This window comes from Pristis pectinata, chromosome 4 (genome assembly GCF_009764475.1).
Source record: "Pristis pectinata isolate sPriPec2 chromosome 4, sPriPec2.1.pri, whole genome shotgun sequence".
In the NCBI taxonomy this organism is placed as follows: domain Eukaryota; kingdom Metazoa; phylum Chordata; class Chondrichthyes; order Rhinopristiformes; family Pristidae; genus Pristis; species Pristis pectinata.
This window is the reverse complement of record NC_067408.1, coordinates 68,822,893-68,838,732: the sequence shown is the minus strand read 5'-3', so window position 1 is coordinate 68,838,732 and position 15,840 is coordinate 68,822,893. Positions and strand designations below refer to the sequence as shown.

Here is a 15,840-nt window from a genome sequence, read left to right as displayed (position 1 = left end):
ATGTTATTCCCTCATTTACTTCTGAAGAAGTGAAAGGTTCATTCTCTCACTTGTCCTCTTCCTGAGCTGATATTATTTAAGGGTCTCTGGTTTTAGTGCTAAACTTTGTTTCAGTTCCAGATGTTAACCGTGTACACATGTTTACTGTAAATGTAGAATTTTGCTAGATAGACCTTCAAAAAAAAAGACCGTGGTGTTAGCAGACTTTAACAATGTATTTTTTTTACAATTCAGTTGCTTCTGATTATGTCCTCCTACATATTTTACTTAGGTATAGTGCTATGCCATCTAGTGAGTGTTCATTATTGTTATACATCATCTGGGTTTTGTGAATGAGCCCTGGGGGTGTTGTCTAAATGTACTTTCTCTGATTTGTAACCCATTTTTTTAATTGAGTAATTAATCACAATTTTTTTTTTACTAGCTGGACAACCCCAGTAAATATGCACATGCAAAGTATTTTTACTATGCTATGAGTAGGTGCAAGAGATTTACTATTAAAATTGGTGCATCTAGTTTGTGAATCCACAATACTCGGTGAAACAGAAATCTAATGAGGGGCATTGTAGTACAACAAGTTAATAAATTTCAACAGTCTTCTTTCTAGGATGGTACTCTGCTGATGCTAATCTTCATCCACAGGCTTGCAGAGAACTGAAGAAAACCTGTTGTTCATTGTGAGACTTTGTTGGCAAGCTGTCATTTTTTCCAAGGAGACTGCACTGCCAAGCACTGTTCTATGAATGCACTTTTATGGTCCTTGTAAGTTTTTTTTAACCCTGTACTTCCCTTAATACATGTCAACATTTGGTGTGCTAGGACCCAAATTTGATGGTTCGATTGTGGACAAAAAGAATGAAGCAAAAAGAGTACCTCCAGAAAGGCCAGACTCCTTGCCAACAAAGATAGAGGACAAAGGTATGAAAACCGCTACCTGCCCACACCTTGGGCTGATTTATCTCTTACCACATTAAGTAGATGTCTGACAGATGCACTGGAGCTTTGGACAGGTAGATGCATTTTCCTTTCCTGTTGTGGTCTCTTGCTTGGCCTAGGACTCCAGAGGCACAGGTCCAGGAGAAGTTGAGGCATCAACCTGTCAACTAGTTTGTGGCTGCAGGATTGGTGTGGATTTGAGTTGCACAGTGACCCATAGTGATTGAAGTATTCTGACTGGGGATGGAAGTAGCTGTGACAACCAGCAGTGTTGTTTTGTGATGATATGCTTATCTATAGGAAGTGCATTTAAAGAGGGCATTCAGCCATTAAAGAGCCCTGATTGCATTCAAAAATCCCAAGGAGTTTTGTTAAAATTGTCTGATGCTGTTACTCTTTGACCGGTAAAATCCATGAATGTTCTCTGGGCTGCTCAGTGACTATTGTTTGGGTAAAGTAATATTCTTGGGATGGAAGGCCACAGCTCCTTCAGACCACCAACTGGACGTGTTGCAGTCTCAGTTTCATCGTGATGTTTCCCAGGGAATCCTGTTGAGTTTGGGTAGGAACAGAGAGCCAAAATAATGGGTCTTTCATCCTTGTTTTTTGCACCTGGACATTGGATTTCCTGAGTATAGGACAAAGGAAAATCCATTTTCTCATGATATTGATTCTATAAGTGAAAAATGCTGACAATGAATGTACAGGTGTTACTATTCGGAACATAAGAAATGCTCATTTAACCCGACCTCAATAACTATAAAAGAGAATGTTTCAGATTTCCACTTTGTTGGGAGGGTCAGGGTGGGAAGGAAAAAAAAGTGCTGCCTGACGTCAGCCCTTTGTATAGGATTCCCCCATTGGAAGGTGTAGCTTTTTGTCAACTCATTTAATCATCCTAAGCACCTTGGTTAGATCATCCCTTAATCTTTTAAACTCAAGTGCAATTTACGCAACCTGTCTTTTGTAACCCAGGACTTTATCCCTTTAGCATTTTGGTGAATCTGTTCTGCACCCTCTCCAAGGTTAATCTAACCTTCCCAAGATCCAGTACCCATCCCTTACATTATAAGGGGTTAACCAGAACTTTGCGCAACTGTAGCGTAACATTCAGTTCTTGGAATTCTAGCCATATTAGAATAAAAGCTAGCTTTCTATTTGCTTGTGCATTTGCTTTTGGTGATACCTGTACACAAACACATCAATTTCTTTACTCCATTTTGTGTCATGTATTGCTATCAATGACCTAGATAAAAATAAATGCATGTAGTGGAAAAACTAAAGCCTTTGTTTCAGATCTGTGGGATATCATTGTCACGTCCTACTAACATTCCCACTATCCCTGCATACTGCCACATGCTGCTTCTAGCCTTCTAACCAATGTCTTTCCCATGTCAGTAGGATGCCTACAAAAATCCATGCACTTCCATTTTTGCTACAGTTTCTTGGTACTCATTGTGAAAAGAAAATACTACAAATCTGATGTAAGATGGATCAAACAGGAAAAAATACAGTGCTTAATGATCACCAGAGGAGTTCCTGGTCCTGGTTACTTAATCAATGAGGTTCCTTTCTTCCATGATGTCAGAAGTAGGGATGCTTGTTGTGAATGTCATAATTATTGTTTCCATTCCGAACTCCTTATATAGCGAAACATTCTGTCTGCACACAGCATTTTGGGAAGTGAAATGGGTCTAGGATGTATGCAGTAAATTGTAGGGTGCTAAGGAATGTTGATGAACAGAGGGACCTTGGAGTTCAAGTCCATTGTTCTCTGAAAGTGGCAACACAGATAGATAGGGAGGTGAAGAAGACGTATGGTATACTTGCCTTCATAGGTCAGGGCATAGAATATTAAAGTTGGAATGTAATGTTGCAAATTTACAAAACACTGGTTAGATCACCTTTGGAGTATTATGGGCAGTTCTGGTCATCACACTATAGGAAGGATTTGGTTGCACTGGAGAGGGTGTAGAGGAGATTCATTAGGATGTTGCCTGGATTGGAGGACTTTAGTTATGGGGAGAAATTGGATAGGCTGGGTTTGTTTTCCCTGGAGTAAAGGAGGTTGAGGGGTGATCTGATAGAGGTATACAAAATCATGTGAAATAGGGCAAATAATCAGAATCTTTTTTTCCCATGGTAGAGGTAGCAAAAAGAAGGGGGCATAAGTTTAAGGTGAGAGGAATGAGTTCTTAAGGGGATTTGAGGGTCACATTTTTTTAAAATAGAGAGTGGTTGATATCTGGAACTCATTGCCAGGTGGAATCAGATACAATTACTATGTTTAAGAGGCATTTGGACAGGCAATTAAATAAGCAAGGCATAGAAGGATATGGACTTAGTGCAGGCAAATGGGACTAGTGTAGATGGGCAACAAGGTCAACATGGACATGTGGGCCGAAGGGCCTATTCCTGTGCTATAGGACTATAAATCTATGACCTGGACTTTTCATGAAAGCATGACTGATAATGTTAACATTTATGAAAGCAGTTAGGTCAGACTTGTCAGACAATGATCATCTCAAATAAGGGAGAATCTAGCGGCCTCGCCTTGATAGTCAGTGGTATTACTGACTTGCACCCTCAGTATCCAGGGCACATATTGACCAGAAACCTCGTTGAAGCAAGCATTTGGAAAAATCTGGCCAGAGACATGGAATCTTGCATCGAATGACTTGTCTCCTGTCTCACAAAGTCTTCGTAAGACAAAAGTCAGAATTTGATTGGAATATCCTGTGCAGTACTTGCCTGTGTCAAGAAGTTCAACACCATTCAGGACAAAACAGCCTACTCGATTTGCGCAAAATCCACCATACTGAACATTGCCTCCCCTTCTGTGAGTGCATCAAGCTGCATTGTGTGCCATCTACAAAAGGCACTACAGGAACTCACTAAAGCCTCCTTCAAGAGCTCATCCAAAACCCACAAGGAGGGTAGTAGGTATGTTGGAAACCCATCATCTGTAAAATTTCCCTATTTCACTCCAAATTACACACACTCTTTACTCGGAAATATTCCGCAATTCCTCTTCAGTGGGTCCAAATACTGACAACCTGTATTCAACAGTAGCTTTTAATGTAAGGACTGCAACAGTCTAAGAAGGTGGTTCATCACCATCTTCTGAAGGAAATTGAAGGAAATGCTGTCCTTTTCAAAGACATCCACGTCCTGTAATCTAATAAAAGGAAAAGGGGAGGGGCAACATTTTCCCCTAATTGGGCCTCTAGTCCTACTGCAGTGTGTTAGATATGCTAGGTTTGAACTGGTTATGGTGTCTTTACCTAGCGCACCATTAGCAATGTTGGAAGATTGTAGTCTTGTTTAGCTTAGGGATGCATTGATATTGTCCAAGTTATTTCCCTGACACCATTATAATGCTTAACCCATAAATGTTTTTACAAGACATTCAAGCATTGCTTGAAAAATAGTAACTTGGAAGGATATTGTGGAAAAGAAGGAGAATTTGATTAGTCTGAAAGTATGTGTGGTGCAAACCCAGACAAAGACTTGAAGGGCTAAAAGGTGTGGATAAATGTGAAGTTAGTTACAAGAAAGAGACAGACAGAGTATTAAATATTCATTTACGGAGGGACTTGGATGTCCTTCTACATCAGCCACTGAAAGCAAACATCCAGGTGCAGCAAGTAATTAAAGGAGTAATGGTATGTCAGCCTTAATTGCAAGAGTTCTTGAGTGTAGGAATGAGGAGGTTTTGCTATAATAGTGAGACCAAGAGTATTGTGTGTAGTTTTGGTCTCCTTGTCCATGAAAGGATATACTTGTTATAGAGAAAATGTTGCTAATGTTCTCCAGATTGATTCCTGGAATGACAGGATTGCATTTTTAGGAGAGATTAGGTTGACCAGGTCTAGAGAGTTGAGAATAATTAGAGAGACTCCCATTAAAATGTACAAAATTCTGACAAGGCTAGAAAACTGGATATATTAAGAATGTTCTAACTTTAGAATGAGTGATCATGATGTCAGGATATGAGGTAAGATATTTAGGACTGAGATGAAAATAAGAACCTGTGAAATTCTCTACCACAGAAGGTTGTGAAGGCCAAATTACTGAATGTATTTAAGAAGGTAGATTTCTGGACATAAAAAAGCATTAAGGGGTATGGGGAGCAAGCAGGGATATGATATTGTGATAGAGGATCAGCCATGATCATATTGAATGGCAGAGCAGGCTTGAAGGGCAGAACTCTTGCTCCTGTTTTGTACCTCCACATCTGCAATGGTGTTCTTTGTTTTTTTCTAGAAGAAATAATGTGAGTTGCATCCTTTTTTCTTTTGCTACGCAATTGGAATTGCGAAGTTACCATTTGGGAAGGTATATGCTTACTTTTTATTTATCAGTAGCCACAGCCAGAATAAATTCTTCAGTGGGCTGAAACAGTTGCACTCCACTTTGGCAACACAAAACCTGTCACATTGCATTGGCATTATAAATCAAGGTCAGTACCATTTTCATGCAAACTTCTGCCCATCACCATCTTTTATAAGCTTTATAACTTTGCCACCTTTTCTGTTGAGCAGCATTTTTTCCGTAGTCTATGTAGAGCACAAAATTCTAGCCTTATGCTTGATGATGGAACAGCTGGGAATTTCAAAAAATACTTATAGCATGACATCAATTGCTTTTTCCCTCAATGACCTCAATAGTGCCTCCCTCCTAGTGCCTTCCAGTCTGAAAGTCATTATAAGTAAATGCCATTTTGGACAGCTGTTAGATTATTTAGGAAACTGGTTTAAACAAAATATATTTGCAGAAATTATACTGAACATACCACATATCTTTTATCAAGATACATTTATGAATCTGAATGTTTTATAAAGGACAAAGTTCTTAAGTATTGTTCTGCCCTAATGTTTGATTACATATTTTAGAAGAAAAGCCAGAGAGAGATCAGAAATCCATAGAGCTGTGCAAACCCTCAGTACCTGCAATACCACCGAAGAAACCTTTGCCTCCTAAGACCAATTCTTTGAACAGACCAATTGCATTGCCTCCTAAAAGGCCAGAAAGACCAGCGGCACCTGCAGCTCATACCAGGTACGTTTTGTCATCTGTTAACAGTTTGCACTTCATGTTCAATATTTGTTGTAACACAGCTGTTATCTTTTTATTGATATACTGATAAATATCATAAATAATAAGAGCAGGAGTATGCCATTTGGCCCCTTATCATAATGCAGAAGTTTAAATGTTTTATATGACAAATTACTAAAAAATATTTCTTTTCAACTTTTGAAGTTTCCATCTTAGTGATGCGTATAATCTGTTAACCTTGTATCTTTGCATTGCTTCCTTCTCTACAAAATCTTCATCCTTGTACTTTTCACTTGTACCACAATTTCTCCATGATAAGTGCTCATAACACAAAATTGATGCAAATAGTCCATATAAACTATATCACCTCAGCCATTGATTGCCCTTTTTAATTTGTTCTACAGACAGACTCATATTGTATTATGTTTAAGTGTATTATTTAAGCATACATAAAATCGTTTTTGTGCCCTGGACTAATTATCGCCCACCTTTTAAAGCTTTTCATCTGAATTAGGTTTCAATTCCATGTGCAACAGTACAGAGATTAACAAGTAATCCCTGTTTGCTCAATCTAGTTAATTTATGCTTGAGTTTAAAAATCTCATATTTATTATTTGTGGTTATGTTATTAGAGTAATAGAATGATGCAGCAAAGAAGACCCTTTGCCCCAACAAGTTGATGCATCCTCTTCAAAGACCAATCCAGTTAGCCCCACTCTGCTGCGCTTTCCCCATATTCCTGCTTTGCCTTCAAGAATCAGAGATAGTATGTGCGAGAAACTGTATGTAACAAATAGTTCAAATTTAGAATGCAGTACCTGAGAGTAGTGGATGCAGTTTCTCTGGTAGCTTTCAAACAATAACTGAATAAATGCTCAGTTAAAGGAAATGCACCACATTCACTGGTTCCTCTTTATCTATTCTATGAGCCACTTCTTTAAACTCCAGAAGATTAATCTGATATGATTTTCTACTATTCTTATTCTGTTATTAGATCTTTCGTTATAGATTCCAGCTTTTCCCTACTACTGATGTTAAGCTAATACATCAGTAGTTCCCTGTTTTCTCTTTCTTAAGTAATCATGTTTACTACCCTCTAATCCACAGCATAATGAGAGCATCCATTATCTTTGTAGCCATCACTTTACAAAATTATAGGATGTAGATCCTCGGGATTTATTGGCTTTCAGTCTCACCAACTTGTCTAGAACTATATTTTTTTTATTAATACTGATTACCTTCAGTTTATCATGCCAGCTGAGCCCTTGGTTCTCTGGTAGATTATTTGTGCCTTTGCACAGACAGTATTTATCTTTTTTTTTGCCACTTCCTTATCCCCCTTTATAAGTTATCCCACTTTTGTCTGTAAGGGACCCATTTTTCCCTTGCTTGTCTTTTCCTTTTTACAACTGAAGAAATTAGATCTACATTCCTTAGAGTTCAGAAGAATGAGAATGATCTCACCGAAACATGCAAGATCCTTAGGGGACATGACCACGTGAATATCAAGATATTTCCACTAGTGGGAGAAGCTTGAACAAGGGGACATAGTTACAAGATTAGGGGGTGGTCGTTTAAGACTGAGGTGCTTAAATTTTCTTCTTGCAGAGTGGTGAATCTCTGGAATTCTCATGGAGGGTTGTGGAGGCTAGATCATTGGGGGTATTTACAGAGGAAGTAGATAAAGTCTTAAAAGATTGGGGATAAGAGCTGTCTCAAAAACTATCTCTAAAGCTGGCACATAAGAGGAAATGAGGCTTGCGGCAGATCAGCCATGATCATGTTGAAAGGCAGAGCAAGCTTGAGGGAGCTTTTCTTATGTTCTTATACCCATCAAAAGTCTTAGTCTGTTTTTGTTTACTCTCATATTTTGTTTTCCCTTTCTCAATCAATTTTTTTGGTCCTCCTTTTCTGAGTAGAATGTTCACAATCTTCAGGCTTACTGCTATTTTCAGGAACTTTATCAACCTTTTCCTTTGATTTAATACAGTCTTTGATTTCACCTGTTAGCCACGGATGGACCACTTCTACTTTTCGGTTTTTGTACTGTGAAGGAACTTTTTTGCAAATCAAGTATTATTTCTTTAAATGCTAACCATTGATCACCATGATCACCTTTTAATGTTGTTCCCCAGTCAACCACAGCCAGCTCATCCCTCATGTCCCTGTAGTGTCCTTTGTTTAGATTTAAGACCTTAGGTTTGGATTGAACTGTATTCTGTTGTTGTTTTTACCCTGTACTATCTCAATGCACTCTGTAATAAATTGATCTGTACGAATGGTATGCAAGACAAGTTTTTCTCAGTATACTTCAGTACAAGTGACAATAATAGACCAATACCAATACCAATACCAACTTCAAACTTGATAAGATAGGATAGATAAGATTTTTTATTAGTCACATGTACATCGAAATGCATCTTTTTTTGTGTGGAATATTCTGGGGGCAGCCCACAAGTGTCGCCATGCTTCTGGTCCCAACGTAGCATGCCCACAACTTCCTAACCTGTACGTCTTTGGAATATGGGAGGAAACCAGAGGAAACCCACACAGACACGGGGAGAAAGTACAAGCTCCTTACAGACAGTGGCCTGAATTGAACCCAGGTCACTGGTGCTTTAAAGCATTATGTATCATCTTACTTTTTCCTAAAAACCTTTTACAACAAGGTTATTAATTCGCCTTTTCTCAATGCACAGTGACACATTCTCAATGCACACATAAAATTAGCCATTTCTTTGGTTCCTCAACACAGTGTTCTAAAAAACTATCTCTAAAACGTTTCATGATTTCGTCTTCCACCTTATTACTGCTGATTTCACTTGTTCATTCTCTATGTAGATAAAAGTCTCCCTTGATTACTGAATTATACCCGTTGCATGCATCTCTGATTTCTTGATTTATCCTCTGCCCAGTGTCACAGCTGCTACTTTGAGACCTATAATTCTCAGTGTTTTTGGTCCATTTTTCTGCTGCATTGTTCCAACCAAATGGATTCCAAGTCTGAATCATGAACTGGCTTGCCAAGTTAATTTCTCACCATTGTCCTGAGCTTGTCCCTTAATAATTGTGCTATTCCACTTCTTTACCTTTTTGACTGCCATTCCTAAACATTGAATTTCTTTTAATGTTCAGTTGCCAACCTTGGTCACACTGCAGCCTCAATTGCATAATGGGAATTAGATCATAACCATTTACTTATATTTGTATCTTTTTTTTGTCTGAGTGGGTGGTGGAGGTAGATACTCTTACAACATTTAAGTATCTAGACAAGTACTTGAATTGCAAGGCATAGGCGGCCACGGACTGAATGCTGATAAATGGGATTAGTGTAGATAGATACTTGATGGTCAGCATGGACACAGTGGACTGAAGGGCCATTTTCTGTGCTATTTGACAATATGACACAGTATTTTCAATTTTTTTTGCTACTTCCTTATTCCTCATAATTGATTATAAATGTACTGCATTTTTCCATTCCCTTTTTGCATACCTTTGATCTACTTTGTTACAAATGCTGTGTGCATTTAGATATAGTACCTTTAATTTTGCCCCTTTTGACATTTTTCGGTACCCTGATGCCCATTTGCTACTTGACTTTCTTTTTGTAGCCTGTTCATGTCACGTGTAACTTTTCAAACCTACACTTCCTGCTTTGTTTCTCTCCTTCTTGAATTCCCCCTGAGGTTGCCATCCCCCAACCAAGCCAGGTTAAGTCCTCTCCCATAGCCCCAGCACACAACCCTGTGAGGATATTGGTCCTAATCCTACTAATGAGTAGCCTGTTTGATTTCTATTGTCCTCACCTGCTTCAGAAATCCAAAAGCCTCCCTTCTGCACCATCCCTTCAGCCATGGTCTGTCCTATTTTTATGATGTCAGGAGTAATCCTGAGATTCCTATCTTTTGAGGTTTGCCTTTCATCTTTTTCCTAACTCCCTAAAATGAGCTTGCAGACCCTCACCCCATTTTCTGGCCATGTTGTTGGTACCAATGAGCCATCAGATTCTGGTTGCTTACTGTCCCCTTTCAGGATGCTCTGCAGCCATTCAGTGACATTCTTGACCCTGGTACATATCATCCTGGAGACGCAACTAGAGCCGCTGAAATGCCAGTCATTTCCACGAGTTATTGAATCCCCTGTCATTGTTCTTCTTATCCACTCCTCCCCCCACCCCTCCATTTCATGCATGACTCTGGCTGCACTCTCTTGAGGAACCATCACTCTTACCATTATCTAAATGGGAAAATCTGTTTGTGAATAGGATGGAATCAGGAGACTCCTGATTACCTGCCTGCCTGTTAGTCACACATTCACTCTCTGCACACACGTTCACAAGCTGCCGAGTGATCACCTCTCTAAATGTGCTATCCACAAATTCTTTGCTTTGCAGATGCACCACAGTGACTCTGGCCACTGCTCCAGCTCCGAAACCTGGAGTTCAAGCTGCTGTAGCTGAAGGTGTTTCCTGCACATGTGGTCCACTGGAATAATCTAAGTGTATGTGACAGGATGCACCCTCACTCAGCTGAGCTGCCCTTGCCTCAATTTTACTGATAACTTTTAAGTTTAGTTGATTGTTCTTTGCCTTTTTCCATAGTTATTCTAAGCATGATGAAATGAAAGTCTAGGGCAACAAGGGTATAGGAATGCTACCACTCCATCTTGACTTGGAACTATGTCACCATTCTAACACCAGTCAATATCCTGGAGCTCCCTACCTAATACCACTCAGGGACTAACTTTACACAAGGATTGTAGCAATTCAAGAAGATAACTCTCAAGGGTTATTTGGGATGGACATTAACTATTAATATTACCAGCTATGCCCACATTGTATGGATAAGTACTTTAAGAATGAATCACTTTTCCCTGAATGCCTCCATTCAGTTGGCGTACCCAGACTGTGAACAGCATTTCACTGTTTTGAATTTCTTTTTCAGGAATGTGAGACTTTTTATACTGGATGATGAATCCCCAAAAAGTAATTTACCAGGCAGTCTTTTCCAGGACAGATATTCAAAAGTGAAACATCAGTAACCCAAGCCAAGATCATTGAACAACTCTCTAGACAGCTTACAAAAGAAGGAAAATCCGAGAATGAGAATAAGTAATCTATACTTAGCTAAGGCAGCACTTATGTAATGTGTAGATTATAGGATGACTTTTGCCTCTGACCCATGCATTTTATTACCTGTATGAAGTAGAAGCTAAGTGTCTGTAGTTGACGCAACACGTCTGCATCAACAAGCTTAAAATTCTGTGAAAAATCCGATAGAACATTCACTGTTGCTGACTGTGCAATCAATTCCTAAAGGTGATATCCTAAGTTTTCAATATGTTTTTTTTAAAATACTAGGCTCTTATAATTGAAATTAGACAGATGGCATGCATTATTCCATTTTTCTCCCCCCCCCCACAGTTAATCAGTAAATTGTACTGATTGCAAAACTAGCTGAGCCTGTGTAGAGAAAAATGGATGATTAGGAGTGCTGTAGGGTCATACTCTCAGTCTTGAGAACATCATAATGATGACAGGTAGTGTCAATTGGCTTGATCTGGCTAGAGGGGTTTAATTATGTATAGGGTGCTTGAGTTTGGTATTAATCTTTCGAATAGTAAACTAACGGTGTTTTGTATGGCAGGTTCATCTTGCACTTGGAGTCATGAGCAACTAATTTGCTCATGATTGCATTTCTCATAAGCAATGAGTAACAGATCCTGTCCTTCGGCATGTGACCTTAATGCTCTCAAGCATTCCAATTTGTACAATTTTTTTGGAAAAACACCAAGATAAAAAGCAGAGTGAATGTTTTTTGTATTCATTGTATGCGCTTTGCTCCAACAGCAACTCCATTGCTGTTGGTCAGAGTTTAATATGCAAATATTCAACTACGTTCAGCTTCATTAAGTTCACACATGTAGCTAAAATGGTGAGGATCAGTCCACTTCTGGGATGAGTCAGTGATATCTGTTGGACAAAAAAGTTTTTCTTATAAAGTGATGGCAACTATATGATTTTTAGGAAAACTGGTGCCAGTATTACTTCCATGTACTTTCTGTTCTTTATAATATTTAAGCGTTGACCAGTGACTTTCAGATAAATGCTTAGCATGTGACCAGCAGTCAATCAAGTGCTGAGCTGAAATAAAAGTCTGGACTCATTTAATGTTTGTAACCCAGGCAGATGTAGTACAATTGGTCATTGATGAAAATTTATGCACTGGTGGTTTTGTTTGTGGGTATTGTCATGAAATTATTGGACCTATACTGTTAATAGTAACCAAACAATATGACTGTGGTCCAGGACCTATATTGCTGCCACAGATGTTTCATTACTGAAAGTATTTTAGAAAGGCTAAATTGCTTAAGTTTGAGAAAATATGTTTTTACATCTCAGCATTCTACAAAGGTGGCACTGTAGTTATTTAGTATACATAATTACTATAATTAATTCAAATACGTGAATGATGCTGTTTACTTGGGCAGGTCCGACAGTGATCCAAAGGCAGAATTAGGAGCTTCAGTTCTGTTTCTCAGTACATCGGAGAGAGAGACCTTGGAAAAGACCAATGACATTGGTAAGAAGTCACTGTCCCGTTCAGCTGCTGTTTCCAATTATCTATAAATAGCTGCATTATGGTGAAAGTGCACACTGCATTATAACACACATCGACATATTGATCTGCAACGGTGAACCAATACAGAGTACGTATTTTGATAACAGACCTTATCTCCAAATGGGATTTATTACAAACAGTAGTGAAAATTCAAGCTAGTAAACCTTGTTTCAAAGGAGCTCTACGTTTGTAAAGTAAGCAGCAGATTAGTTCCGCACTGAAAAATGGCTTGTGACGACCAGTCTCCTCTGAAAAGCAAGTAGTTGAAGTTTGTGAATTGTAGCAATATAATTGTTTTGGACTTTACTGATTTTATTCCTTGTGTTTGTGATTGTAAGATTTACTAACTGTAGGAGTATTTTATGTACACTGGTATTTAAATTCACAGTAACAGTGCAGTGACATATCAAATAATCTGGGAAAAGCTGCAGCCCCTTGGAATGGTTAATATATTTTGCATGCATTGGTGAGTTCAAGGAGCTCTTATATTTTAATGCATTTGTTGCCTTGTTCATTTTTTTTCATCAGCATTCAGAGATTCTTTTTAATTTTTTTAAACTGGTTAGTGTGTGTTTAGATAGACTCTGTGTAAACATTTTTAATGTTACAGCTTGGTTACTTAACTAAGTTATTTTCAACTTACTAGTGATTTTTTTCAGTATAATACTGCATTGGCAGTCATTTGATGGCATTAAAATAATTAATTGAAATTTACCTCGCATTCACTGCTGTACCACTTAAAGCATTATCTATAAGGTCAGATAGTACTGCTGTTAAACCTTTGGTTAATAAAAACCCAGATTTTATTGCTTTATTCTTAAAATTATTTTGATGCTTTGCCTCAAGAAGCAATGGGAGGATATATAGCTAAGTACAGCAAATAATAAGTGAACTTAACTGCTAATAATATGGTACTGGATTTTAATAGATATAATGTAAAAACATTAGTGTGCTGATTGCAGAGAAAATCAGTGTGATTATTTCCTTGCAAAATAGTGAGAAATCCTAAAACCTGCACATACATAGCAACATTTGAACCTCTCAGATTCATTTCTTTGTGACTGCTATAACATATTACTTTGATGGATAGAAAACAGTAGATTTTCAATTCATCCTTAAAACCGCCTGCTACACATGCATTCCTGGCTCTAGTATTTTAAAATGCATTTTCTTTTGTTAAGACCTTGTAGTGTATTTAGAGACAACATATACAGGATGATAGATATGTGTAGTACAGAAGGTCGCCAATTGGCCTATCACGTCTGCATAGGGTCTTTGAACAAACAAAACAGTTAGTTCTGTTTTATAGTTCATTCACCAGAGCCCTGGAAATTGTCCCTTGCAGAGCATATGTTGCTTATAGAATTACTATAGAATCTGCTCCCAGCAGCTGGGAGTTTGCTCAGGGGGTTCTGGCAAGAGCACAGCCCCACACTCCACTCTAATAATCATTGTCAGTCAAGGAGGCAAGTATCCACATATAAAGTGTTTTGATGTGTCCCTTTAAATTCCTGACACCACCCCTTTTAGGCACTGGATTCCAGGTCATAACAATTTACTGCATAATTTTCTTTCATTTCCTCTGTCAGTTGTTTTAGATCAGTCTCTTCTCATTACAAACCCTTCTGCTACTGGCAGAATAGAAAGTAGAATTTCTATCTGTAACTCCTTAACTTCACAACTTCTGAAGAGAACTATCAAACCTTCTCATCTCTCCACAAGCCACAGATTAAGTAGGGGATGGGATAGTGCCTCCTGTTCTCCAGTCCTAATTTCAGTGGTGAAAAGACGAAAAATTGGAGATAGTCGACCTAACTAGCTTGAGCAGAGTTTATTGTTCAACTATCAGTCCCAAGCCTAGAAATCTGTTAGATAAGATATCTTTATTAGTCACATGTACATCGAAACACACAGTGTAATACATCTTTTGCGTAGAGTGTTCTGGGGGCAGCCCGCAAGTGTTGCCATGCTTCTAGCGCCAACATGGCATGCCCACAACTTCTAAGTCTTTGGAATGTGGGAGGAAACCGGAGCACCCGGAGGAAACCCACGCAGACACAGGGAGAACGTACAAACTCCTTACAGGCAGTGGCTGGAATTGAACCCGGGTCGCTGGCGCTGTAATAGCGTTATGCTAACCGCTACACCACTGTCCCTATCCCACTTGCGTAACAAGTGGGTGAATGGTAGGTAACGTGGGTCTAAGGAGGGGAGTAAGAATTTTTTTTTTAAATGAAGTTCTATTACAGATTCAAAATTATGATATTTTTCCCTTTTTAAGTAAAATTTAATACAGGGGCAAGACAAAAAGAGGTATTTATTAAGTTTATTATACTTCTGTCTTAACATTGTTCCTTTGGCTACACGTGGCTGGAAGATTGGACTGTTAATCCAGATGAGAACAATTTAAATATAATCTACAAAACATTCTCTTCAACTCTGCAGTTTTAAAGTTTTTAACGTTAAGATTTAAATTTCTTGGCTAACCTGTGAAAACTGGCGATTCAACAATTGTTATAGTCAACATAGCACAATAAAGCATTGTGAGAAGGTTCTCTACTTGCTATAGCTTACTCGAGGTGAGAGTTAAGATACAAATCTGCAAAACTAGGCCGTTATGCACATTTTTAACTTTATTAACGTAACAGGCTAGCTTGAGAGTTAGAGAGAATGGTCCACTTTGTTTCGTAAATAATTTGAGTTATAAAATGCTAAACTTTAAGCATGAATATTGTAACAGTATAATAAATACACAATTAAATGTGAAAACTGCTTCAGTAACTTTCTGTTCTGTTCTCATTATTTTCAGACATTCCTTTCATGTGACGACTTTGCTTTCCTTTCCCATCACTCCTTGTAAAGCCTTTTAACTCTCACTTCTATTTACCATGGGTAACTCCACTTCCATGCCCTTTGAGGGTAAGACTGACTTCCTCTTGACAGTCATTAGAGCTCTTGAGTTACTTCTACTCCTCGCTTTCCATTTATCGCAATGAGTAGTTTCTCGGCAGATCTCATATGCAATCAAATATCAGATTAGGAACGTCTAGGTATTCTAGCTATTCTGTAATTTTATTTCATTAACAATAAGCTGTTACAAGTTTCTGTATTACTGTTTCAAAAGTAATTGTGCCAGCCTAAAGGTTTTTAAAGAGTGTGGAAAGAATTAACCTATAGAAAAAAGCTTGCCGAGCAATTCTTCCACACTGGGAAAGATGTGTTGTGT

At 38.4% G+C, this 15,840-nt stretch overlaps 1 protein-coding gene across 1 annotated transcript in view; it reads left to right on the top strand.

Moving 5' to 3' along the window:
- sh3kbp1 (SH3-domain kinase binding protein 1) overlaps positions 1–15,840 on the top strand; it is a 172,501-nt gene that overhangs the window by 140,249 nt on the left and 16,412 nt on the right. The window contains exons 11-13 of the mRNA XM_052013549.1: positions 820–918; positions 5,832–5,997; positions 12,484–12,575. Coding sequence (XP_051869509.1) covers positions 820–918; positions 5,832–5,997; positions 12,484–12,575 — 357 coding nt within the window. The remainder of the gene's footprint in view (positions 1–819; positions 919–5,831; positions 5,998–12,483; positions 12,576–15,840) is intronic.